Below are 26,600 nucleotides of genomic sequence, written 5' to 3'. Positions count from 1 at the left end.
TATTTTAATGATTACAGTACTTTTAAAGAATGGCTCATCAGGTGTGTATTTAAGAATGTGGGATGTGGAAAGAAAAAAAATCTGTAAGTTGTCTGTTGACTATAAACTATGGTGGATTAGCTCCAAGGCTTTCATTTTTCAGTGAGTTAAGTAGCTTTCTCCTAAGTGTCAAGATGTAGGTTCCCACTTGTAGGAGACTATTGGGTTTCCCTTTCATATCTGAGTCTCAATGTATACATAACTCACAAAGGATCATCACCATGTTTTAAACCATTCATAGAAAGGGGTATAGTAAATTATACCAATATAAAAATTAGCTAAATTGCCTTGCCTTCACTTATCTCAGTATAATTGTCCTCTTCTTCTACTTTATCTCCAAACTTTCCAACATAATACAAAGGACCAGAACATGTTTGAAGGATTAGGAATAAAATAATACCAAACTAGCCATTTGATGTGTACATTAAAAAAATAAACTCACAAGCATTAAAATGTAAGAGGTTTATTCTCCTTTTTCAAGCAATGTCTACAGACAAAGCATCCACATAGTGTAAACTACCAAAAGTGGATATATGAGATGGACTTACATTAAATCATTAGGTTACAGACACATTACATGGTTCATGTTCACAAGGGAAAAAATTGCTATAAAGAAAAGCAAATTCAATCAGAAGAAACATAAGCCGATTTGTGTTTGTTATTAAATCTATCTCCCATGATGTTTCTTTAAGCTAAGAAGAAATTTACTGTATCACACAGTTTCGGATGCTATATATACATAAGATATTACACGCTATAAAATTTCATGTTTCTAAGCAGTTTTACACAATTTTAACTTGAATAAAATTTGTATTTAAAAAAGACCTTATTGGATTGCCTTCAGTAAATGGAGGTCATTTCACCAACCCACTAGTATTTTTAGCAACAATAAACAAAGAATAAGTGAAAAGATTTTCAAAACGTCTAAGCTATTACTGGAAGCCTGAATAATTATCTGCTTAGTTCAGTAAACCAACTCTCTAGTGCGAATCCACAGCTGCTGCATTTTCTTTGCCCTTTTAAAATCAAAGAAGCAATAACTTTTATTTCTATGCAATATTTCAAATAAGAGGATTAGTTAGGTACAGAAGTACAGTATACAATTAGTGAGATGGTCATTTAAGGATCATACAGGAACATGAACAGACATCATAAAGGAAAGTTATTAAGGAACTTGTTAAGGAATAACTTTTATTGATGGTTATATTTAAACAGTAATGGCAGTGAAGAACTCTGTCTTGACTCACCACTGTGGATGTACTTTTTAAATTTTTTATTACAATTCTTGTAGACCACTAATTCTCAACAGTTATTCTGCCAGTTTTTTTTGTTGTTGTTTGTTTGTTTTTGTTACTTCCTGATGTTAATATCCCTTTATATGGTTTACTCTAAGCAGACAGAAATGCTTTCTCTTTTTGAAAAGTGAAAGTTCCTTCAAAGTAATGAACTGTGTGAGGAAAAAAAGAGCTATTCCTATAAAAATAAATAACTGTAAGCAGTTGACATACCAGACAAACTTCCACTAAATATAATGCAACAGTTATTAAAAAGAAATGAGTGGAGACTACATTGGAAACCTTTTCAAATTTACCATAACTATTTCTCCTCCCTTACTCCCCATTCACCACAGTACGCTGCAGGCTACTATTATGTATAAGTAACTGTCAAATAGAGTTTGTCACCTGTATACAACCTAAGGCCAATGTATGCTTTCAAATGACATTTCAGTGAGGGTTAAATAAATGACTGAAGGCAGAATTTGGTGCAAGAGATGTTAAGCTATTCTCTTTAATACGAAGAAATTTATAGTTGTAAGGGTATTCATTATGCAGCTGTTAGCCTTCCAGTTCCTCTGTGACATTCCCTTCAAGGCACAAAAGATTATAAACAGTGAGTGGGATAGAATATTTTGAATTAAGAATTTAAGGTTCCACAAGACCTTTGATTTCTGATTTTAGCATACCCAAAAGGACAAAGAAAAACTAGATAAATCACCCTCAAAATAAAACAGTGCTTAAAGTCATCTGAAATTCCCTGCAGTTGAGATACATGTGAGTATTTAAATTCTTATTTCACTGATAAAAAGCATCATTATAATTTTGAGTCTTGCCATTGATATTGACCTATTAAATATTATAGTAAATATATCTAATAAATGTTACCAATTGTGTGTGTTTTTACCCCGAAAAATTCTATATCTCCTTTGGGCTAACCAACTTTCGTTTGACTAGGATATAAACTTGAAAAATTAGATTGTAAATTTAAACAATGAATTAAGTGCAATGTACTGGAAAACTCTTCATTCAATAATGATCTAACAGGGATCTTAAGCTTCGCCAACCCAAATGACTGTATTTCCTTTCTCAACTTCAGTGATTTCACAGTTTAACTTATTGAGCCGTCCATCTAGTATAAAGAGAGAGTCCTTAGAAGGTGTCATCAGGTATTGGCCGAATAAGCCACTGTCTTGGATTTGCCTGTTCTTCCGGCTCCACGGCCATTCTTCTGCTCTGAGGGGCTCCTTGAGGCTCTTGATCATCTTAACCTTTCCCGTAGAGAGCTCCACAAAGAGCACATCAGTTTGTGTGCTCGAACTGCCATAGATGTTGTACTGGTGGGCTTCGGTAAAGGACGGCTGGAATGCCAGATCAGATATGTGCAGATTTGTATGGATATCAAACGCGTCCTGGATTTCTCCTCTGATGGTGATGTACTGGACCCTCACAAGACCTTTCACATCATTAATGCTGACGAGGTAATGTCCGTCTGGAGAGACATACGGAGTGCCAGTCACATCACTATTAAATCCAATGACTGAATCAGTTACACTGTCTACCATGAGCTGTGGTGGAACCGCTCCAGTGCTGTCGGCTTTGCAGCCAATGAAGTAGTATCCGCCCAAGTGTGTATATGCCAAAGACTGAGGGATGCACTTGTAGTCCTTCAAGTTAACTGTCTTGATGTAGGACATGGTTTCAAGATCGATTTTTTGCAGAGCAGCTTCATCTTTGTGAAGAATAAATCCGAACCTAAAAAGATAAGAAGCAGAATCAGCAGGGCCCCCAGAACTCCTTGCATAAGGAAGTGCACTGTGGACAACTGGGGGGATCAGCACTGGTCCAAACATCAACTGTTAGGCTGTGCCATCACCATGTCAAAGTTGCTAGAGCAAATTTTAAATCGGGATGTTCTCCTTTCTCTATCTTATTTCACTACAACAATTATAATGCATGCTGTAGAAAACAAAATAATTAAAAGTAATATATCTAGTTAATTGAAACAACTAATTTTACTTTTTCCATAGGGTATAAGCAAAACATTATTCTGTATGGCTTTAAGCTTGTGCTATTGACTAAGCTTGTTTAACTTAGACTAAAGATGCAAGAACAGTTTAACTACATATGGCTTTTGTATTCCACTTATTATATTGTCTTATGATACATCTACCATTCATAGCTGTTACTGAGAGTGATGCATTTCTCACTTTAACTGTCTTTCAGAACTTTTTAAATAGATGATTTTTAAATACATAAATTTTAGTATAGGACTATTAGACTTCTTTTTGTTATGTTTAGTATTACTACCTATATGAGTTAACATTTGTCTTACACATTTTCGAGATAGGTTGCATTTTCAATTGTCATGCTTCTACTGTTATCACTTCATAATGGAGCTTATTGTATTTTCTTAGAGTGAACACGAGTTTTACATAGAAAGTATATTACTAACTAAAATATAAAAATATTCATAAAGTATTTTAAATATGTAGTATTTTAATGGAAATCATACATACTTATTTGTTAATAGTTTTTGTAGCCTAAATACCTTAGTACTTTAAAAAACACTTGTCCTGAATAAAATCTGAAAATTATCACAAGTTTCTAAAACAACTGTAACACTGATGACACCAGTGGTTTCCTAACAGGACACACAAGCTAACATAATATACAAGGTAGAAATTATAGTATAAAATGTTACCTGAGACAGATTTGAACCAGTAGAGTTGTGAACAGTTTTAATTTTTATATTTGTTAATGATAATATTGACTGAATTTCTACTAACATTCAAAAGATTCAGAAAAATAAATATCATTGTGATAATTTTTAATCGGATGCTCATAATTTTTTTTAAACAAGATGACTTTATGATGAAAATTAAGACAAAAAAAAAGATACAAACAAAACCTACAAATCCCTAATGATAGGCACTGGCACCTAGACCATTCACTTTCAGTATGCTAATTCTTTTGTTGTTGTTGCTTTTATTTGGGGGTCACACCTGGCAATACTCAGTGCCATTCCCACTGTACTATCACTCAGGTACCGAGTGTACCAAGTATGCTAATTCTTTTTTTTTTTTTTTTTTTGCTTTTTTTGGGTCACATCCAGCAATGCACAGGGGTTACTCCTGGCTCATGCACTCAGGAATTACTCCTGGTGGTGCTCCGGGGACTATGTGGGATACTAGGAATTGAACCTGGGTCGGCTTTGTGCAAGGCAAATGCCCTACCCAGTGTGCTATCGCTCCAGCCCCAAAGTATGCAAATTCTCATACGACATTTTATTTATGCAAAAAAAAATGCCTGTTTCCACACAGTATGCAGATGTTGAGACATTTATATTCATGGCTTCTGAAAGTTTCAAATATGATAAGCTCAAAAACAAATATAATATATATACACACACATATATATATAGAGTTTTTTTTTAAATTAGTATTGTAGAAGGCAAAAAGTACATATGCACAAATATGTTACTGAAACAAATATGACCTATATCAAATTAAATATAACATAAGAACCCATTAAAGACTGGGTAGAGGAGGTGAACATACATTTCCTGAGAGGTGACATAAAAATGTCCAGCAGGCATTGAAATGAATGCACCGTCACTTATTATCAGGGAAAAAGCAAGTCAAGACAACAATGAAATGCCACCTCACACCAATGTGGATGGGATGTATCAAAAAGTCTCTAAACAATAGTATTTGTGGAGACAAGTCAAAGAGAAAATATCATTCACTGCTGATGGGACTTTTGTTTGGTTCAGTATCTTGATATAACAATCTGGAAATTGCTCAGGAAACTTAAGTGTACACATATAATCATTGTAGCATTATTTAAAATGGCCCAGATATGGAAAACCCAGGTGCCTAACAACAAATATGAATAAAGAAATTGTAGTATTCAATATAATATTATTCAACTACAATGGAAAGTTATATCTTATAACCTAGTTCTCCCTCTGGGAGAACCTGGCAAGCTACCAAGAATTTCCTGCCCCCATGGGAGAGTCTCACAAACTCCCCATGGCATATTTATATGCCAAAACCAGTAACAATGCTGGGTCTCATTCCTCTGACCCTGAAAGAGCCTCCAATGCAGCACCAGTGGAAAGGACGAGTAAAGACAGGCTTCTAAAATCTCAGGGTTAGGACGATGGAGACATTACTGAGACCGCTCGAGAAATTTGAGGATCAACAGGATGATGATGATGATGGTGACAATGGAAAAGGAAATAGTGCAATTTTCACAATGTGGATGGAATGGAGGGAATCATGTTAAGTCAAATGATTCAGAATAAAAAGATAAACACCAGATCATATCATTCATATTTTGTAAAGAAACTAAACAAGTTATTAGACAAATTGTGATGGAAACAACACTGATAAATGGTCAAAAGTACTATGATCTGACATTGCTAATGGGAGTATGTGGATTTACTGAATAAAATACAAAAAGCCATATCGCTTCCCCCAAGTTTTCCCTGCCCCAGGGAGGCTGATGACAATGGGCAGGCAAAGAAGGAATGAGGGCTAGGCTGGTTGGCATAAACTGCAGTTTATTCCAAACTCTTCTCAACTATCCTCTGCTTCTGCTTCTGCTTCTCTCTCTCTGGACGTCCCCAGCACACTCTTATAGCCTAGTTTATATAGAAATCATGTAGGATGGGGATACAAAGGTGGGGTTGAACATTAACAAAGCAACAAAGACAGGTAAGACCACTCCTCCAGGAGATCAACTCAAGGACAAAATCTCATCTAAGGATATTACTCCAGATTACTAGGAGATCCGCTCAAGTGCAGGATTCCAACCAGGGTGTGTTGCTTTCTTCTTTCGTCTGCTAGTAATGCACTAAGTAGTTGTAGTAAATTTACTTCTAATATTTCTAGCAATGCCATTTTTATGAGCACAATAAGAGATTTATCACTTACAGTTTGGTTCTTCCTGAGGACATCTCACTATATATTCCAGACAACAGTCCTCAGGCTAGGTCTTCCTAACCCCAGCATAGTACTTATTCAGTTATTTCTTTTGGGTGATGACAGAGTTTCTCTATGACCATGCTCTTAACTTATAGTTAACTACAAGTTAACTATAGTTAAAGCTAAATACTATACTTAAGTACTACATAGTACTTAAATACTATACTTAAGTACTTAAGTATTGTGGAACTTTGGCCTGGCCCATTTCAATACCAGGGTAGCTCACAGCTTGCCCTGGGTTCATTCAGTCCCTTGTCGGGACCCTGCTTTTGGGGTGCTAGGAACTAAGGGTAAATGACACTTAAGTCCAGAAAGCAGATGCCCAGGAGTGAAAATTATTTGGAGTCAATTAACTTCCAAATTGCAAAAGCATAATATTAACTGTCTTCCTGTGTCTACACAAAAAGGACATTGCTTTAAAGTAAACTATGCAAAAGAGATAAAGAGAGGAGAAAGGCAATATATAACTTACAATACAATTTCAGTGTTCTTAGAAGGCTCTGACCTTACAAGTTAACAAAGTCTAACAGGGGGAAAAGGTGATAGACCGATTGCGGAGGAGAACACAGAGAAGAGGTTACAGATAAACAAAGGAATGGGAGTGAATTGGGAGCACTGTGATGGGTGTAACCTGATAAACCTAAGCTCCCTGTGATAAGGAAGAAAGGACAAACCAATGTTGTACTACAGGAGTCACAGAGAAAGCCCTTGGGTTAAGGCAAGAAAGCTCCTGTCACTCTGCTGCTGTGTCACATTTAGCAACACTACAAGTATAAAAACAAGCAAACAAAAAGGTTGCTGGTATTGTTGTAAACATGGATATATTTCATAAATAAACATGAAGTAAGGGAATAGAAAATGGACAAAGAAAACAAAACCACAAGACTCTGCCTATAGAATTGAACCTGATAAGACTCGGGAATAGGGGAGAGAGGATGCGAAGGGACCTGGGGACAGTCATGGAGAGAGGAATATTGTCATGCAGGGGGTGACTGTGGTGGGTGATGTTATATGCCCAAGGCCTAATAGCAATACTATAGGAAAGCATGATGCCTCAATCAATACATTAATATACATATTACACATAAACGTAAAGGGAAAACTAAAGGCGTTCACTTCCCTGTTTTCCTATTTCTCAGACTGAAGTGAGAATTATTAAATTATTAAAAATATTTTTCCATAATAAAACATTGATTACTGATTCAAGTTTTAAATACTATCACTGTCACTGTATCACTGTCATCCTGTTGTTTGTTGATTTATTCAAACGGGCACCAATAATGTCTCTATTACACTCATCCCTGAGATTTTAGCAGCTTCTTCTTTCTGGTCTTTCCAATGATTGGAGTCTCTTTCAGGGTCAGGAGAATGAGACCTCTCATTACTATTTTTGGCATATTAAATACTATTACTATGAATAATTAAATAAAGACTTAGGAAACTGACTTCAATTTCTTACATGTGTAGTATAAAGGATATCATAGATTTACCCCCTAGTGCAAATTACACTATGCTAAATAAATGTAAATGGTGCAAAATGATGTAAATGATGTAAAATGTAAATCTAAATAAATAAATGACGATTACTATAAATTTATATATTTCTTATTCTACATGGATGATAGTTAATGCACAGTATGTCATGTTTCTATCTCCCATTATTTGTACAATTAAGAATTCTGTTGGAAGATGTATATTTTCTATGTTGCACATATGTTCATAGGCAAAAGCAGTAAGGTGCACATTTAATGAAAGTAATAAGCCAATCAAGTTTTGGCATTCCCGTTTTCCTCTTAACCTTGAGATTTCTACCCTTTGGGCAATCTTTTTTTGAATGCTAATGAGGAAAAATGAGACAAGTTCCATTCTTACATTATTTTGAACGCGAACAGTAAAGGATGCAGTGAAGTTTCCTGTGATATCATCCAACTTCTTTTGGAGGTAATTACATTTTTTTAAACGGCCCTGATAAAAATGCAAAAGCTCCATGTGGGGTGATAAAATTACACTAATTCAGCATCCACACTGCATGCTCCTACAGGACTAGAGATCTAGCGATATAAGCAGATGCATGAGAGTGCCTGCAATTTTTCACTACTGATTTATTGGGTAGGAAGTGGTATCTCTAATTCAAAATTTCCCCCAGTGCAGATTGATATTCAGAAGTCTCCCACTGTTCATTAGTATCTGATTAATATTTACGAGGCTCTCAACTTTTATGCCTGCTTAGTATAATAAAACCCTGCACACTACTAGACCAAATACAGTTTGTCTAATATGTGTCAGAATCTTTATAGGAAGTTGCAGACTGTGAGAAATAGGAACTTAAACACAATCACTTACAATCACTTATTTTACCAGGAAATTAAAGCAACTAGAAAGGGCATCCTATCAGCCTGTCATTATATCAGCTTGGATTTGTTGGTAGATTTGGTACACCAGGATTTATGTAGAGTCAACTTCTAAGCCAACCCTCACGTCCCTGATACTGTTTGAAATGAAAGTAGTGTGGCTCATCTGCCTTCTAGAAAGGTGCTGCCTCAGTTCTTCCTGAGAGCTAGGACCTCAGAGACTATGGATCAACTTGATCTCTGCACTAATATTACTATTTGTAACAGACACCACTCACACTTAAGAATTCTCACTTGAGAAGCTAGAGCAATAGTATAGTGAGTTGGGCTCTTGCCTTGCATGGGGTAGACTTGGGTTTAATCCCTAGTATTCCTATGATCCTGGGGCACTGCCAGGAGTGAACCCTGAATACAGAGCCAGGAGAAAGCCAGAAGCAAGCCCTGAGCATAGCAGGGTGTGGCCCCCCAAACAAACAAACAAACAAAAACAAACAAACAAGGATTTTCCTCCTGAACTAATAGGAAAGGGGAAAAAAAATAAAAACCTTGAATAACATTTAGATCTAGATTAGAAAAGGGAAAGCTGAAGTTAAAATTTACTTCATGGAAATTCAAGAGCCTTGAAAAGCAGGCTATTTGGAAGAGGAGAAATAAAGAACATTTAGAGTGAAGCATGCTTGAAACACCATGAATTCTAACCAAGAGTAAATGTACAAAGATTCCCATATCCCATAAAAGAATATGTGTCTCTTGTGTTTATGTAATGAATGATTTCCCACGCTCTGATTTAAACAGTGCCCAAATGAGTCCAGTCACAAATAGCCTAAGAAAGCAGCTTTCCAGTAACTAGTATCCGCAAGTCTCATAACATCTGATTCTGCTCCTGTTCTGCGTTCAAATCTAATGTCTGACTAAAGGAATTTCATAGCTGCTGCTAATGATTTTAGTAATTTTCCATGGCTTATGCCAGGATAACTAATATCTCAAAGTCTGGAGAAAGAACTCTGTAATATTGAATAGTACTATCTCTTGGGTTTAATGTAACATCTCCTGTCCTCAGAGAACTCACAATTTCTGACTAAAATAGTTTTCACTGCTGCTTATTTTATTTTTTGGATTTTGGGTCACAGTTGGTTATGCATGCTCAGGGCTTACGCCTGGCTCTGTGCTAAGGGCTCACTCTTGACAGGCTTGGAGGACAAAATGGGATGCTGGGGATTGAACCTATTCAACGATGTGCAAGAGAAGCACCCTGCCAGCTATTCTATCACTCCTGCCCAACTGTTGCTAATTTTAAGTATTATTCACTAAGGACCAAACCCACACTCATCCCTATGAAGGGTGTGAGGTAACTGCTCCCCATTTCTGCATGATCTCAGTCCTGAAGCTCTATCTGTACCTCTCCAGATTTTAAAATCAGTTTTTCCATGCATATAAATGAATGTAAATGAGTAGTGAGTGTGAATGGGTATGTTTAGCATTAGATCAGCCAGACCTTCTACCCTGTTATAAAATAAACATTGTGCAATCTCTATATAAAGGAAAACATTTCCCCAAAACAGTTCCTGCATTACTCTGGAAACCATCTTAGCAATATTTGAAATAAAATTCCAGAAGAAAAATCCTTTTGAACAGCCCTCAAAGTTCATTGCATTATGATTTTACTATGAAATTTGATGTAGAAGATATATGATGAAATAGCTAATATTTCTCATGTAATAGTGGACAGGATTAATTTCTTGATTATCGAACAAAATAAGTATATTTTTCATAAATGGTGAAAATATACCAAATATTGTATAAGAAATGAACATTAATGAACACTGAACATTAATCATGATATACATGCAATGCTTTTGCAACGATATCCTGCATTGTATTGCAACAGCTATAGCTTTCATAAATGCAAACCATAAATGACAGGAGTCATTTACTTATTTATGAGGTTTTTCAGATTTAGTTGCTATCTATTACTTCACTCTGACTCTTATAAGAAAAACTGAAGGCTGTTACTACTTAAGTATGGGAGGATTGAGATTTTATCTTAACTTCAAATAAATGGCTCAGTAAAACTTACCTGTTAATAAAATGAATACATCCATATTCAGGAGCCAGGAAGCAGAGAAAAAGAGAATTGGCACATTCAGTCAAGATTTATAGAGTAAATGCAGTTTACAAATGATGTTAAGGATCTTTAAGAAATGATAGTTGTCTTGAAGATCTGTTGTTACAACATAAACTGAAAAAGCCAGTAACTGTAGGATGATATTGGCTTGTCCTTTCTGCCTTGCCAAAGGGAGCTTAGGTTTATTAAGTACTCATATCACAGTGCTCTCATTCCTCTGTGTTTTTCTGTAACCTCTTTCTCTGTGCTCTGCTTCCCCAACAGGTCAATCACCTTTATCTTCTAATCAGACTCTCTTAACTTGTAAATATTGCTTTTCTCTTCTCCTTAAGTCCTTTGCATAGTTAATTTAGAGCAATGTCCTTTTTGTATAGACAATTAATGCTATGCTTTTGTAACTTGGGAGTTAATTGACTTCCGGTGATATTCACTCCTGGGTATCTGTTCCCTTTACTTAAGCCTCAGTTGTGCTTACTTCCTAGCACCCCAAAAGCAGGGTAAAGTGCTATAATACTTAAATATATGTTAACAGCATGATTATGGACAAATTCTTAAGCATTATGGCATTTTGGCCTGGCCCATTTTGAAACCAAGGTAGCTCACAGCTTGCCCTGGGTCCTGCTTTTGGGGTGCCAGGCCTAAGGCAAATGACCAAATAGATAACCTAAAAGGCCCTAAACAAGCCTGTCTACTCACATTGTCAGTAGCATTCTTGCCACTTGAGATCCAGTATTCCTATAAAAATCACAAAAATACCATACTTAACTTAGTCCTGTACTAAGTTAAGTATGGGAGTTTCTTTTCCTTTCCTTTTTTTTCCTTTCCAGTAAAGCTTTCTTTCTTTTTCCAACTCTGAGTCTGAGCACCTTTATTATCCAATATTTTCACTCTTGAAAATGTTGAAGAACATCAGAACTGTGGACCAACACAGACACCTGTTCTGCATCAACAAATACTATGTAACACAAACTAGTAATATGCAGTGAACTTCAAAAGAAGAGAAGGGGCCCTAGAAGATAACAGTGGGTAAGTTTCATGTTGTATGCAGCCAACTGGAATCTGATCTCAAGCCACCTATAAGGTCCCCTGAGTATTAGAGTATTGGAGTATTGCTGAGCACAAGGCCAGGAATAAACTCAGAGCACAGTCAGATATCCCCCCCAAGCAAACAAACAAACAATTAATAAAAAAAAAAAAAAAAACGAACAAAGTGGAAGACATAACTAGTCCTTCCTTATCATTAAAGTAGTTATAGTCAAGGAGTGGAACACATATCTTTTTATCTCATGACTTTTTTTTTTATCTCATAAAATACTTTTATAAAAGTATTTAGGGAAGGTCTTTAAGGATGGAGGAAGAGATGGATATTACCACTTCCTTTTTTTGAGGGACTCATTTACACTTTTGTTATGCTAGAGGTTATATGAAGGGACTTTTTTTTTTTTTAAATCAGTCTCATTCCCAGAAGAAAAAGTACAAACCCTAATTAATATAAAGCCAAGGTGGATGCCAAAAGAAAGTGCTTTCAGAGAAGTGCAACAGGTCCACAAATGGTGGTGAAATACTATGAAAGAAAAACAAGGACTCTTTTTTTGTTTGTCTGCTAGCTTTCTATTGTTTAGTTTGGGCCACATCCAGTGATGCTCAGGGCCGACTCCTGACTCTGAATTTCAGAATTACTTCTGGCAAGCTCAGAGGACCACGTGGGGTGCCAGGGATTAAACCCAGGTCAGGAACCTTCAAGGTAAATGTCCTACCCTCTTAGTTATGACTCTAGCCCCCAAAGGAAGACACTCTATTCACTGCTGTGACTTGGGAGGAAGGAATGATAAGAATTTCAGGCAGTTTTTGAGGAACTAGGGTCTTTGATCTAAGGAACAGTTGATTCCCTGCAAATATGTAGACAAGGAACCTAGGAATCGGGATGTTTTAATCCGGACTCATTCTGTATCTTCATGCAACCTCCAGTCACTGCCAGAAATAGCACTGAGACAGAGAACAAATTGCAAATACGTGATTTTGTTGCTGGAAATGAAGATGCAAAACAGCAGGCACACAATTTCTTGGGCAATATGTCAAAAACCTTAAAATCTAGAGGATACACAGAGTTCCATGAAGTAAACTTTATAACATAAAAATTTAGTTTCTATATGGATTTATTTGGCAATTCATAAAGAAAAAAATGTAACTACAAAATGGGAGAAGTTGGGGCCAGGCAGATAGTACAGCGAACAGGGTACTTGCCTTGAATAGAGCAAGCCAGGGTTCAATGTCTGGTACCACAGAGTAAACCCAGGCGTGGCCCTCAAATTAGAGGAAAAAAAATGTTGGGAGAAGTTGAATTTTTTTATTTTTCTTTTCCATCTGATCTGAAATAAATGTCTATAGTGTATTTTGTAACTCTTAGTACAATTTAGAAAATGCTACTTAACTTTAATAATAGATAGGATATCTTAACTAACTTCTGTGTCCTAAATGATTATCCGTTCTTCATTCCCTGACTGAATTTGTGCTTTGAAACCCTAACTCCCGAGGTGTGGTATTGTTTTTTAGGACATATTCTGGAGTCCTCAAGAATTATTTCTAACTCTCTGCTCAGAGATCACTCCTGGCAGGGTTTAGGAAACCATATGCCATCCTGGGAATTGAACCAGAATTGACTTTGCAAAGCAAAAGCCTTAACCTCTATACTATCAGCCACCCAAGGTGCTGATATTTGAAAGTGGGGCCTTAGGGAAAAACTTAGTGCAGGAAGATAGAACTTTCATGAATGTGATTAATGGGCCAGAGATGATACTACCACAGGTACGGTGCTTCCCTTGCACATGGCTGACCCAGGTTTGATCCCAGGTACCAGGTACAGAGTAAGCCCTGAGAACAACAGGCTGTGGCCACAAAACTAAAAACAAGAAAAGAATGTGACTAACGACTATCATAGAAGAAATATGAAAGATAATACCTCCCTTTTCTCTCATTCTCTCTCTCCCTTCTAAGGCACTGCAGGAGATGGCAGTCGACAAAAGAAATGAGCTCTCACCAGAACCCAAGCATGTTGACACTCTGACCTGTGACTTCCCTGACTGTGATCTGTGACAAATAAATGTCTGTGTTTGAACCACAATGTACATGGAATTCTGAGAACGAAGCCTGGACAAGAAGGGAAATGATACTCAAAATAAGCTGCTGCTGTAACATATTTGTAGGTGTGGAAACAAATGTTTAATCCTATTTGGGCCAGAAGACTTCTAAGATGCCTGTTAGAAAAAGCAAGTAACACTGTGAGAGAGTCACCAGAAGCCATTTGAGTTAGCGGATGGAAAGAAAAGAGAAAGAGAAAGAGAAATTCTACATTTTCTTAGACTATAGGAACAATCAAAAACAGAATTCAGGAATATGGAGCGGAAAGACTATTCTGATATGGTATCCAAAGGTAATAGGGAATAAGCTACTGGGAGCTATAACAAAGTGATTCCTTATCACAATGCGGCAAAAAGCGTGGTTGTCTAGTACATGGGCGCTTTGTTTAAAGTTTAGTTTGGGAATGATGAAATTAGATATTTTGATGAAATTTATAAGCACAGTATAGAAAGAATAGCTTTATTTCTTCTGCATTTGTATAGTAAAATACCACAAACAAGAAGTGGATTAAAAAGGAACTAGAGCATAAACATATAGATGCTTTACAGCCATCTGATAATTAAAAAAACAACCACATCCTCATATTCAGATAAAATATGAACAGTTCAGACTTGATAAGGAGCATTGGTATGAACCAGAGAATGAACAAATTTACTCAGGCAACAGGAATACTGATAGAGGTGGGGTGGAAGTAAGAAAAAGTCCTCAAATTCTTGAACTTTATCAGATGAAAGCACAAGATAATGCATCTGTAAACATTCACTCTTCCTTAAGAGGGAAACAGTGGCTCTGAAGGATGTTGAGAGATTATTGGTATAGTTTTCAGGTAACTATAAATTAAAATAAAGGAAATCTTTATTTTCACCAATCTATTGGCAACAATAAAAATGATGTTTGGATCAATGATATGAAAAGATGTTGCTAATTCTGTTATCTCACATAGTCTTTATGGACGCATAATTGATTGAGACTTTTTGGAGAATGATTTGGTATCCTCTTTTAAAATTTAAATCCGACTACTTTATTAAAGTTGTAATGTCTCCCAGAATCTTGCCTTAATAACACTTTATGTGACTACGAAGTACAAGAATATGCATGGCAGCACTGGTTGCAATAAGTAAATTTAGATCTAATATACATGATGAATAGAGGAATGCTTAAATAAACTATGAACCATCCGAATAAAATTGGATGCTACAATTTAAAAAGCGATGGCATGTTAGTAATGGAACAGAGCTATCTATAAGACTATTCACTTTTAAACAAGTACATCCGAGATTAAAAGAAAAAAAAACATGTATTTTAATAAATATGTCTTTATCTTCTTCAAGGTTAATCAATCTATTTTTCTAAAGTGAGAGAGCTATTGGCTGGAGTTGTACCTCAATGGTAGAGCACGTGCCTTGCATGTTAGGCCCAGGGATCAATCTCCAGAATTGAAAAGAATAAAAGAAAGCTTATAAATAGAAAACACTCCTGTGACAACACACTAAAAACAATGAAAAGTCATTGTTTTTCAAAGAAATTAAATTAGAAAGAGGATATTTTATTTTCACAGATTAGGAATACTTAATGTTAAAATGGCTTCAGTAGAATTTGGTACTACCTCACATTTCTAAAAACATTGCAATTTGCAGGTACAAAATAATTAGCAAATCCAATCAAGTATTTTTTTACATATTATTTTACATATTTGCCTTTTTTGGTAGCAATTCACTTCCTTGTTGATTATCCTGAGGGATTAATAATACATTTTAATAAAGCTTTAAGCAGAAACATATTCATAACATTAATATGTATAGTAGTAAAAATTCTAAGTGATTCAAATAAGCTCATAAATAAATGAAAATTTTTGTAAGTAATGATATAGTTACATGATGTAATATAATATGCATTTTAAATATAAAACATAATTTAATATTAATGCTTGTTCAGTTGTTATATGAAAATAAATAGATTAATATTGCATGAATCATATAATTAAACTACTAAAAATAAAACAAGCAAAGTTCATATATAAACATGGCCAAAAGTTATACTTTGGTTGAATTTAAAGATTAGATTAAGCTTATTTTTTTGTTGGCTGGTTTGGTCTTTTGCTTTAAGTTTGCAATTTTTTTTTTTTTTAGTGAAGAAAGATAGTTTAATTTAAAGAATTTTTTCTTAGAGAAATGTGAGGGAAAGAGAATGAGAGAGACATACTTTTTCAGGAGCAAACATGGACTTTACCAGGGGGAATATTGAGAATACATGTGTTAGACAGTGATGCAGTCCAATCTCCAGGGAAGAAAATGGGTCCATGAGGCTTACAGTAATTGGGCTTCCAAATTGCCTAGATCGAAACTTCAATTTTAAGCTGGGTATTGTCACCAGGAGTGTGGGGAGGGAACAGAGGACTTTGATGTTCCTTTCAAATTACTGTCAGGAACCTCAAGTTCTCTTGAATCGTTACTTTTCTGTGGGGGTCCATTCTTCTATAGGCGGTCCTTCAGTTTCTGTATCTAGGTGCTAACTCATATTTTTCCATTTCCAAAAGAGCCTGGTAACTATATGAGAAAGGGATCTGAACCTTATGTCTTTGGGCTCTTTCAAAGCTAGGCAATTTTTCTTTTCCTTTTTACTTTTTTTTTTTGGGGGGGGGGTTGGGGACAGACCGAGAAGTGCTCAGGTTTTGCACACAGCACCTGGCTCTGTGCTCAGCGTTCACTACTGGCATACTCCAGGAACAGTGTAGGGTGCTGTGCAAGGCATGTGCATGACGAGCCATAGCACTGTGGCACTGTTCTCCCGTTGTTAATCGATTTGCTCAAGTGGGTGCCAGTAATGTCTCCTTTGTGAGACTTGTTACTGTTTTTGGCGTATCAAATATGCTATGGGTAGCTTGCCAGGCTCTGCCTGTGGGTGGGATACTCTCAGTAGCTTGCTGGGCTCTCTGACAGGAACAGAGGAATAGAACCTGGGTCGGCTTCGTGCAAGGCGAATGCCCTACCTCTGTGCCATCGCTCCAGTCCCCGACTAGCTGTACTATCTCTTTATTCCAAAGCATATTTTTTTCAGTTTGACAATTTCCCAGAAAGCTCATTTGTAGATTGATAGGTTTAAAGATTTCCTAACTTTGGAACTTTTATTCATTATGCATTAATACTGTTAATTCACATATTCCCTAATAATTAAACAATAGGTAAGAACTTTAAATGAAATGATCTCAGGGCCATTGTTGGTCACCATTCTGTTTTGAATATGCATTTGCGAAGTGTCCAGATGAATATGTAGACTGAAGCTTCACCTTCAATTAAAACACAGACATAGACACAGACAGACAGATAAACAGACAAACAGACACACACACACACACACACACACACACACACACACACCAGTCACTAACCACTAACTCAGAGGCTGAAGAGACAGTATAGTGCATAGCCTTGCAGACAGTTGACGAGATGTGAGTCTAGCCATTCCACATGGTCTTCCCACCTGTCCAGCACCACTGGGATAGATTTTGAGCCCAGAGCCAGGAATAGGCCCCCTGGCACTTGAATGGATATGGCTCCAAAGCCAAACCCCTAAAATTTAATTTCTTTTATTGGTGTTCTGGGTCCACTCATGGCAATGCTCAGGATTTACTCCTGGCTCTGCACACCAGATTCACTCCTTCCAGTGCTTGGAGGACCAAATAGGATGATGGGAATTGGATCTGGGTTGGTGGTATGCAAGGAAAATTTCCTACCCACTGTTATCTCTTGGGCCCCTCTTTTCAAAGTGAAAAACAACAACGAAACAAAACAAAAAATCTCATTGATGTAAAGACGCATCATCTAAAATTATAAACATGCTGACAAAATAAATCTTAGAACACCAAAATGTACTTGCATATCAAATAAACTTAAAAGCATAAATAAAAGTAAGAAGATAGGTCAATAGCTAGCCCATGTGGCCCTTAAGTACTGCAGAGCCTGAGTCCCAGACACTGGAAAGCACAAGCAGGCGAGGGAAGCCCGTGGAGCCAGGCTAGGTTTGCCAGCACATCCTCAAGTCCTCAAGCTCTGCCTGAGATCCCCCCCCCCCCCCCGCCCAGCCCCTCACTGCAAAAATGTAAATAAGAGTGTTTAACTGATTCAGGCAAAGAAATGACAGTAAACTATGAGTCCAGGTAAGAAGATAACAGTGATTAAATACTTGTTATGGGAACAACACGTGATAGTTTATAGTATTAACCAAGAGGCAGAGTCCTACAGTCAAAGTAAAGCTTGGCAGAAAGAAATGCTTGCAGCTGAGATTTCAGTGAAGGAGAATGGTGCAGCAAAAGAATGTTCTGGAAAATAATAACAAGTAGATTTTCTGGTGGGGAAGATGGATGATCTGAAAGACACAACCACTGCATGACTCCAGAGCTAGACCTCATCAGAAGTTCTTTCCTACTTTCCCTGTCTGTGCTACAGATTTTTGGTCCACAGTTATACATACCTGAAGAAAAAAAAAGGATGGGACTGATCTTTTTTTTTTTTTTTTCTCTTTGGGTCACACCCAGCGATGCACAGGGGTTATTCCTGGCTCTGCACTCAGGAATTACCCCTTGCAGTGCTCAGGGGACCATACAGGATGCTGGGAATCGAATCTGGGTCAGCCGAAAGCAAGCAAATGCCCTGCCCACTGTGCTATCGCTCCAGCCCCAAGGATGGAACTTTTTGAGAATTTATTGAGACCAACCGGAATTGGAACTCACCCCACTGAGGCCTTCATAAAAACTCCTACTCTTCAAGCAAGTGTGGAAATCTACTTGTCTCTGAGACAACCAAGCTAAGCCATGGTATAATTCTTGTGTTTATTAAAACTGTCATATATCAATATGGACAAGGTGATAAAATTTTATTTTAAAATTTTATTTTATCTGATTCATTTTCTGTTTTTTCTTGCCATCAGTCTACTGAGGTCAGTTTCAAATTTCACACACAAAACGGGGGTTACAAACCTATACTTTCTCCAAACAAGCTATTATTCCAAAATATTTATTTAATTTTCAAACGTGGAAAACTGGAACGAAAGCGAGAGTGCAGCTGGTAGGGCATTTGCCTTGCATGTGGCCGACCTGGATTTAATCTCTGGCATCCCATATGGTCCTCCAAGCAATATCAGGAGTAATTCCTGAGTGCAGAGTCAAGAGTAAACCCTGATCATTGCTGGCTGTGACCCAAAGAGTCAAAAAAAAAAAAGGAAAAAATTGATCAACATTATAAATTTATCAGCTTTATCAAAAAACTGATTTTTATTTTAAAAAATCAGTGTTATAAGATAATAATATTCATTGTAATATTAAAATTATTTGATATTATAATTTATTTTATTAATATATTGTTAATAAAGTCTAGTTTAATATTTATCTAAACCATTCTTTTTTGAAAATAGGATTTTAAATCCAAGTTGACATAATTATTTTCAAACAACTCTTATAGCTAAAATAGCACATTTGATAATTATCTTAACACCTATTTTAACAGATGTGAAGATTTTCCAGTTTTTAGTCTATTATGTGCAATTTGGTGACTGAAGATCAAAACTGAAAGTTGAGTGTGATATTTTATTACAAGTCTCTGGAAGAAATATATTTCAGAGATTGAATTAAGTACTTTTTTCCAATGAAGAGAAACAAGGTTGATGTTTGTATCCTCACTTCATCAATTTGGCTGGCTAACTTTATAGTTTATTATAGAGTAGCCTTCTCTTATTGATGTCGTTTTCTATCATAATGATGCTATAGAGAAAAAAGGTTATGATATTTAATGAGAAAAAGAATAGATAAAAAGCAAAAGTATAGCTGATTATTATCCTGTAAATTTGCCCAAATAGTACAATTTTATTTTATTTTTTATTCTGTTTGTATAATGCTAATTATGCTACTTAAATATCATAACACTATGTGAGTAAATTAGAGTTAATAATCAGTGTTTCAAATAAAAAAATTAGTACAAGTGCAAAGGCAAAGTATTCGAGACTAAATTGTTTGCAATAATGAACTGGAAAATGGTAGTATTCTACTTGAATAGAAATTAGATGGCTGCTACCTTTTAAAAATGCATAATGGTGGCAATTATTTTAGGACTTGATCATGACATTTTAGTTATGTTGGTACACTGATTTTTCATTTTATATAAATTTTAATTTTGTTTTACTCAGCTACAGAATTTTAAAATGTTTTTTCATAATTGTACATAACCAGCAGTCCATTAAGAGTTGATTGAGTAGAGTTAATTACTTTGATGATCATCTGACAGAAAGAAAATGACATACTCATGCCAAATTTAAGAATGACATTAATATTTCAACAAAACTAAATTATTATTGTCGTGTTGAACTTTTGTATCCTTTATAATATCTTACTGCATTAGATGAGATTTTAGACTGAATCTGATCTTATATTTCCATAATAGTCACTATTTCTTTTCAAAGCTTTCATGATATAGATAAAATTCCACTGACATTATATTCCATGCATTTTTCAATCACGTGATTTAGCTCTTTGATTGTAATTTGGTTCTTAAAAAATAAAATAAAAAATTAACTGAGTTTCAGTGTCATGATAATATATAAAAATAAACATATTCTATGTGACATAGCTGTAAAAGAGTTCACCATCTTAAAATTGTATCAACAAATCTTATTTTTCCCCCGTTTTTATTAACATAATTTACAATACCGTTATGGCAGTTTCAAGCAAGCATTGCTGCAACACCACACCAACTGCCATTGTGCTCACTTCACTATGTTCCAAAGACCCCTCTATTCCATGCTCCAGATATACTGAGTTCTATAGACCAATTCTCCTGTTCTGCTGCCTTTAGTCAATTGTTCCTCCCTTATGCTGTATCTTTTTTATAACACATAGAGAGATCATTGTTTATTTGTATCTTCTGACTGATTTCATGCAGCATGTTACACACACGGGTTCAATCTTCATACTGGCAAGTTGCATTATCTTATTTTTTCCTAGAGCTGCATAATATTTCATTGTGTATATGTTACCACAACTTCTTGATTTATTCATCTGTAGTTGGACATTTATGTTTTTTTTTTCTATATGGTGGTTCTGATACTAAGCATGAAACATAAGCGTGAGTATATCCTTTTCAAAGATTTATTTTATGTATTGTCTTTATCATTTCCTACTGAATTTTTCATTTTTTATTTTAATTTTTTATTTTTATTTTATTTTTGTGAATCACCTTGAGGTACAGTTACTGACTTACAAACTTTTGTGTTTACATTTCAGTCACACAATGGTTGAGTACCTATCTCTCCAACAGTGTCCATTCTCCACCACCAATGTTCCCAGGATCCCTCCCATCACCCCAACCCCATCCCCCCCACACCCCGCCTCTGTGGCAAGCACACTGCCTTTTACTCTCTCTCTCCTTTGGGGTGTTGTGGTTTGCAATACAGGTATTAAATGGGCAACATGTTCGGTCTACAGTCTACTTTCAGCACACATCTTCCATCCTGAGAGGGCCCTCCAAGCATCCTTTGCTTGGTGGTCCCTTCTCGATCTGAGCTGCCTTTTCTCCCAGCATGGGAAGCTGGCTTCCAAGTCATGGAGCAATCCTCCTGGCCCTTATCTCTACTCTCCAAGGGTGTTAGTAGTCTCCCATTCTGTTACTTTTTTGAATTTCTCATTTTTAATGCTGCTTTGATATTTAAATTTTTGCTATTTTTACAAAATTACATGGATGTACTATTACTATTATTATTTATGAAAAGCAGAGGACTGAAAAAATAGCACAGTGTGTCACGTCCTGGGTCCTGGGCTCTGCATGCCACTTTCCAGCTTTGATTCCCAGCAGTCATATGGACTTTATGCACTGCCAGAAGTGATACCTGAATGCAGAGACAGAGCACAATTGGGTGTGGGCACCAACGAATAAAAGGTATAAAAATATTATAAGTAAATACATAAGAGAGAGAGAGACAGAGACAGAGATAGAGACAGAGAGAATTACTTCTTGTCTTTTTGTTGTTTATTTGTTTTGTATTGTTTTGTGGTTTTACCTGCCAGTACCCAGGGCTTAGTCCTGCCTCTGTACTCACAGATCACTCCTGACAGGGCTCCAGGACCATAAGTAATGACAGGGATTGAAACAGGGTTAAGTACATGCAAGGCAAGTGCCCTACCTGCTTCATTACTGCTCCAGCATCATGAGAATCACTTCTGATCAAAGAATATATAATCTAGTTAAAAATAAGTAATTTTTATACTCCCATCCTAAAATGATCCAAAATATGTCTTTAACATATTATTTTTTTTTCTTTTTGGGTCACACCTGGCAATGCACAGGGGTTACCTCCTGGCTTTGCACTCAGGAGTTACTCCTGGCGGTGCTCAGGGAACCATATGGAATGCTGAGAATCAAACCCGGGTCGGCCACGTGCAAGGCAAACGCCCTACCCACTGTGCTATTTCTCCAGCCCCAATATATTAATTCTCTATAGTTGAGAATAGATTTCTCCTATCTTCTAGATTCTTCATAAAAAACATATTTACAATTTAAAATAAGAATTATTTATATGACTGATTTGCCAATGGAAATATGCATAATTCTTATATGAACCCAAAACTTTTTCATGGGCCTGTTATTAGAAGAAATATAGCAAATCATATCAGCGACAACTTAATTTAAAAAAATAAAACTTTCACTAAATTATATGCCAAAACACAAACAAACACACAAACAAACTTAGCATATCATTCCAAAAACTTGAGTTTGATCCCTGGAATCCCACAGGGTCCCCTGAGCACCACCAGGAGTGGCTCCTGAGTGCACAGGGAAGAGTAAGCCCTGATTATCATTGGGTGTGGCCTCCAGAACAAAGCCAAACCACAAAAAAAGGATGAATTTGTTAACAACACAGTAGCATCTTGGAATAAACTAATTTTTTTCTGCATCTGAAAATTAGCATATTTATTACTTTATTCTTGATTTCTCCATGTGAATTATAATTTCCAATAAGAAAACTACAGTTCAAGTTCCAAATGTTGTTTATGTAGTAAAAAGTTATCTACTGAAATCAAATCTAGGGTCCTGTTTCCCTAAGAACTAGTTTGTGTCATGTTGAAAAATTTAATTTATTTGAGCCTGTTTTTTTTGTCACATGACTAATAATGAAGACCACTGAAGAGAAATGTGTGTATGAACTGTGACACATTGCATGAAAGTGGAACTCAGCTATAGAGTAGCTGAAGAAGTCAAAACTTCGGTCAGGACCCCAACAACAAGGTACAGAATATAATCATCAAAAAGGGAAGAGATTAGACAAATTTTCTAAAAAAAGGAAAATACTAGAAGTACACAGACCAGCATAGAGGAATAAGATTTGTGTTATCAGAATTTCAGAAGAGAAAAAGAGACAAAGAAGCAGGATAGCTAGGAACTTCCCCAAGCAGATGAGGAAGCCATGAATCCTGATATACTGTAGATTCTTAATAAATTACGGTTGATATGATTAAGTATAATTGTAATATGTCAAAAAACATATTAAAATTACAAATAATGCAAATATCAGTAACCAGTTTGTTCTTTAAAAATTTTGAATATTCCCATAAAAAAATGCATTCAATAGCTATGTTTATTTTCCCCTTGAGTGGATGTCTGTTAACTTTCTTTTGAGGTCCATTTAGCATTTGACTTGATAGCAATTTATCATCTCTCAATACTGAAAAAAATTACCCACGTTGCATTATGGGTGGACACATATCTAGCATTTCAGAGAACCAGCTTCTAATTTGTTTTGATGTTGTTCTTTAATTTATGTCTACAATGAGTGGGTGGGTGATGGATGGTCTGAACAGATCATTTCATTATTCAGAGAACTTAGCACTCTGTGAAAAAAAAAGCCATATGGAAAACTATTTTTGCCTAACATATTCAAGCATATTTATCCCTTTTTACTTTTGCCTGGTTCTACATCTTTACTTATTGATTAACTTTCCATACCAACACTGCAGCATTAACATATGAAATAAAAAATACTTTCTCCTCAGGTACAATAATCTAGTAGAACACATAATTGTATTATTATTCTTTTATGAGAAGACATTAAAGGGTCATCTGATGAAATGATGACTAAATGCAAATATTTAGTTCTGATGACTATGAGTGATTAAACAGATTATCGTGTTTCCATGGCTATTTAAAACAAATTTAGAATTGACAAAATCAATGGTCTTTCATCTAACATTTTAATTTTTTTTGCCATAAACAATTTAAAATTACACAAAACATTGGTTAACTCTGATAATTTCCATAGAAAATATTGTTCTATTATTTATCAATGGAGGGAGTATATCTATTTTATTATCAAACTAAGATAGTTTGATAATAAAATAGATATACTCCCTCCATTGATATATATGTATATATACATATACATATATATAAATGCCTTGTTTTAGCAAATATATTGTCACTATCAAGGGAATATTGCAACCTTAGATCTCAATCTAGGTTTACATAATTCTTAATTTCCTGGATATGTTTTAAACTTTCTCAAATTTAAAATATTTTTCAAATGGTCTATTCATAAAGTGAAACATTTCACTATTGAACATGGAACACTCAGTGCTCTTGAGAGATTTATAATGTGGTCTGAGCACTGAGATGTGTGGCTTCAAATTCCACAACAAACAAATCATATTGCCTTCAACTGAAATTTGCTCACCTGTAAATTGGAATCCTATTGTTGTATAAACCTATTCTAAAGGGTTATGTGACTACTGAACAATTCTTTTAACATAAATATGTATAAAAGCAGATGACAATAAGTATGCATAAAATATTTATATACTGTTTACCTGGGCATATTCAATGTCATATTTTTTAAAAAAAATAAAGCAATAGCACAATAGGTTGGGTGTTTGCCTGGCACACGGCCAACAAGGATTCAATTCCTCTGTTCCTCTCAGAGAGCCCAGCAAGCTACTGAGAGTATCTCGCCTGCACAGCAGAGCCTGGCAAGCTACCCGTGGCGTATTCAATATGCAAAAAACAGTAACAAGTCTCACAATTGAGACATTACTGGTGCCCACTCAAGCAAATCGATTAACAATGGGACGACAATACAGACAGTACATTATTTCAAAATAGATACCTAGGTATGTACAAGTTATTTTTATGTAATCTAATAAATATTGTCATTGGGCATGAAATTTCACTGAACATTTATGCAGTGAAAGAAATTATAGAAATCTGGAGTAAATAAAGTAAATATTGAGAAAATGGTGCTCAGATAAAGTGGGTAAACATTTCAAATGTAGGGGCACTATTGTTGCCAAATAGCAAGTACAAGTGCCTTGCATTAAGCAAGTGAAATGTGTGAAGCTGAGATATTTAGTACATTCTTGTTTCTAAGCTCCTTAAGAGACATATCTGCGCACTTGTATTCTCTGACACAGAGCTTTCTATAGAAACACACTTATCATTTCATGCATTACACCAGAAACAGCTTCCTGAATTTCTCTTAAACATGTTCTCAATCCCATTTTTATCTCCTTCACATGGAACTTCCGAGATCACCTACAACAGACGCAATTATTTGATAGATGAAGATAGAGGAGACCAAAGAATTTTAGTGACTGCTTGTCGCCAGCGATTTTGATGACATAGTTTTAGGTATTTGTCATATTTTTCACACATCATCTCTTCTTTCCTCTCGTATGTGCTTCCTCTAATCCTCTAGTTTAATGAAATGCATTTACCTCCAATGTGAAATTGTTTTTCTAACAATGACATATATCTGTCTGTAATAGTCTTTAAAATGTAAAACGTCTGAACCAAGTATGATCCAAGTAGCTGAGAGCATGTGTGAGGTTCTGAATTTAGCCCCGGCACCTCATAGTCCCCAGATCACAAAAGGTTTGACTCTGCAAACTCTAGAGCATGTTAATGTGATAAACACATGAGAAAAAAAAAAAACCTAAAAAAAATATAACATATTTTAAGAGAAAGCACCAGAAAGTAAAGAACAACACACATCACTCCTAATGAATACAGATTGTTACTGAAAGTTGACTGTTTCATGGTATCGCTGTATCACTATCATCCAGTTGCTAATCCATTTGCTTGAGCAGGCATCAGTAACGTCTCCATTGTGAGACTTGTTACTGTTTTTGGCATAGCAAATATGACACAGGTAGCTTGCCAGGCTCTGCCATGTGGGCGAGATACTCTCATAGCTTGCCGGGCTCTCCGAGAGGGGCGGAGGAATCGAACCTATATCGGCCGTGTGCAAGGCAAATGCCCTACCCAATGCTCTATCACTCCAGTCCATTTCTTGGTAGTTTTCCTTTTAAAGATTCATAGTCTTGAAGGTTCTGGAATTGAACGTGGACTTTTACTTTAGATTTCTCACTTTTTTTTTCTGCTATTGATCTCTTAGATTATAAGTTAAAATCACTATGTGACAGCTGGCCAGTGAAAACCAGATCTCACTTTATCTCTGATCAAAATCTCCAGTCACTCCTTTCACACTCAAACTAAATTTGCTCTAATGCTCCCAAATCATTTCCTACCTCTGAGAGATAGTGACCTCTTTGCTATTCTTCAAGCACGCCAGAAGAATTTCTATATAATATAATCCAAGAAATTGTAATATTCTACTTAGTGCCGACTGGCTGTCCTTGGGTTGGCATAAT

General features: G+C 35.8%; 1 protein-coding gene across 4 annotated transcripts in view; it reads right to left on the bottom strand.

Moving 5' to 3' along the window:
* Window positions 1-486: 486 nt before the first annotated feature.
* Window positions 487-26,600, bottom strand: part of FSTL5 (follistatin like 5) — a 693,844-nt gene continuing 667,730 nt past the window's right edge. For all 4 annotated transcript variants that reach the window (XM_055144641.1, XM_004606146.2, XM_055144642.1 and 1 more), the window contains one exon: window positions 487-3,068. In XM_055144641.1, coding sequence (XP_055000616.1) covers window positions 2,366-3,068 — 703 coding nt within the window. In that variant the 3' untranslated portion in view covers window positions 487-2,365. The remainder of the gene's footprint in view (window positions 3,069-26,600) is intronic.

The sequence above is a fragment of the Sorex araneus genome, chromosome 7 (assembly GCF_027595985.1).
Source record: "Sorex araneus isolate mSorAra2 chromosome 7, mSorAra2.pri, whole genome shotgun sequence".
NCBI classification, from domain to species: Eukaryota; Metazoa; Chordata; class Mammalia; order Eulipotyphla; family Soricidae; genus Sorex; species Sorex araneus.
The sequence above is the reverse complement of the archived record's forward strand: the minus strand, read 5'-3'. Positions and strand labels throughout refer to the sequence as shown.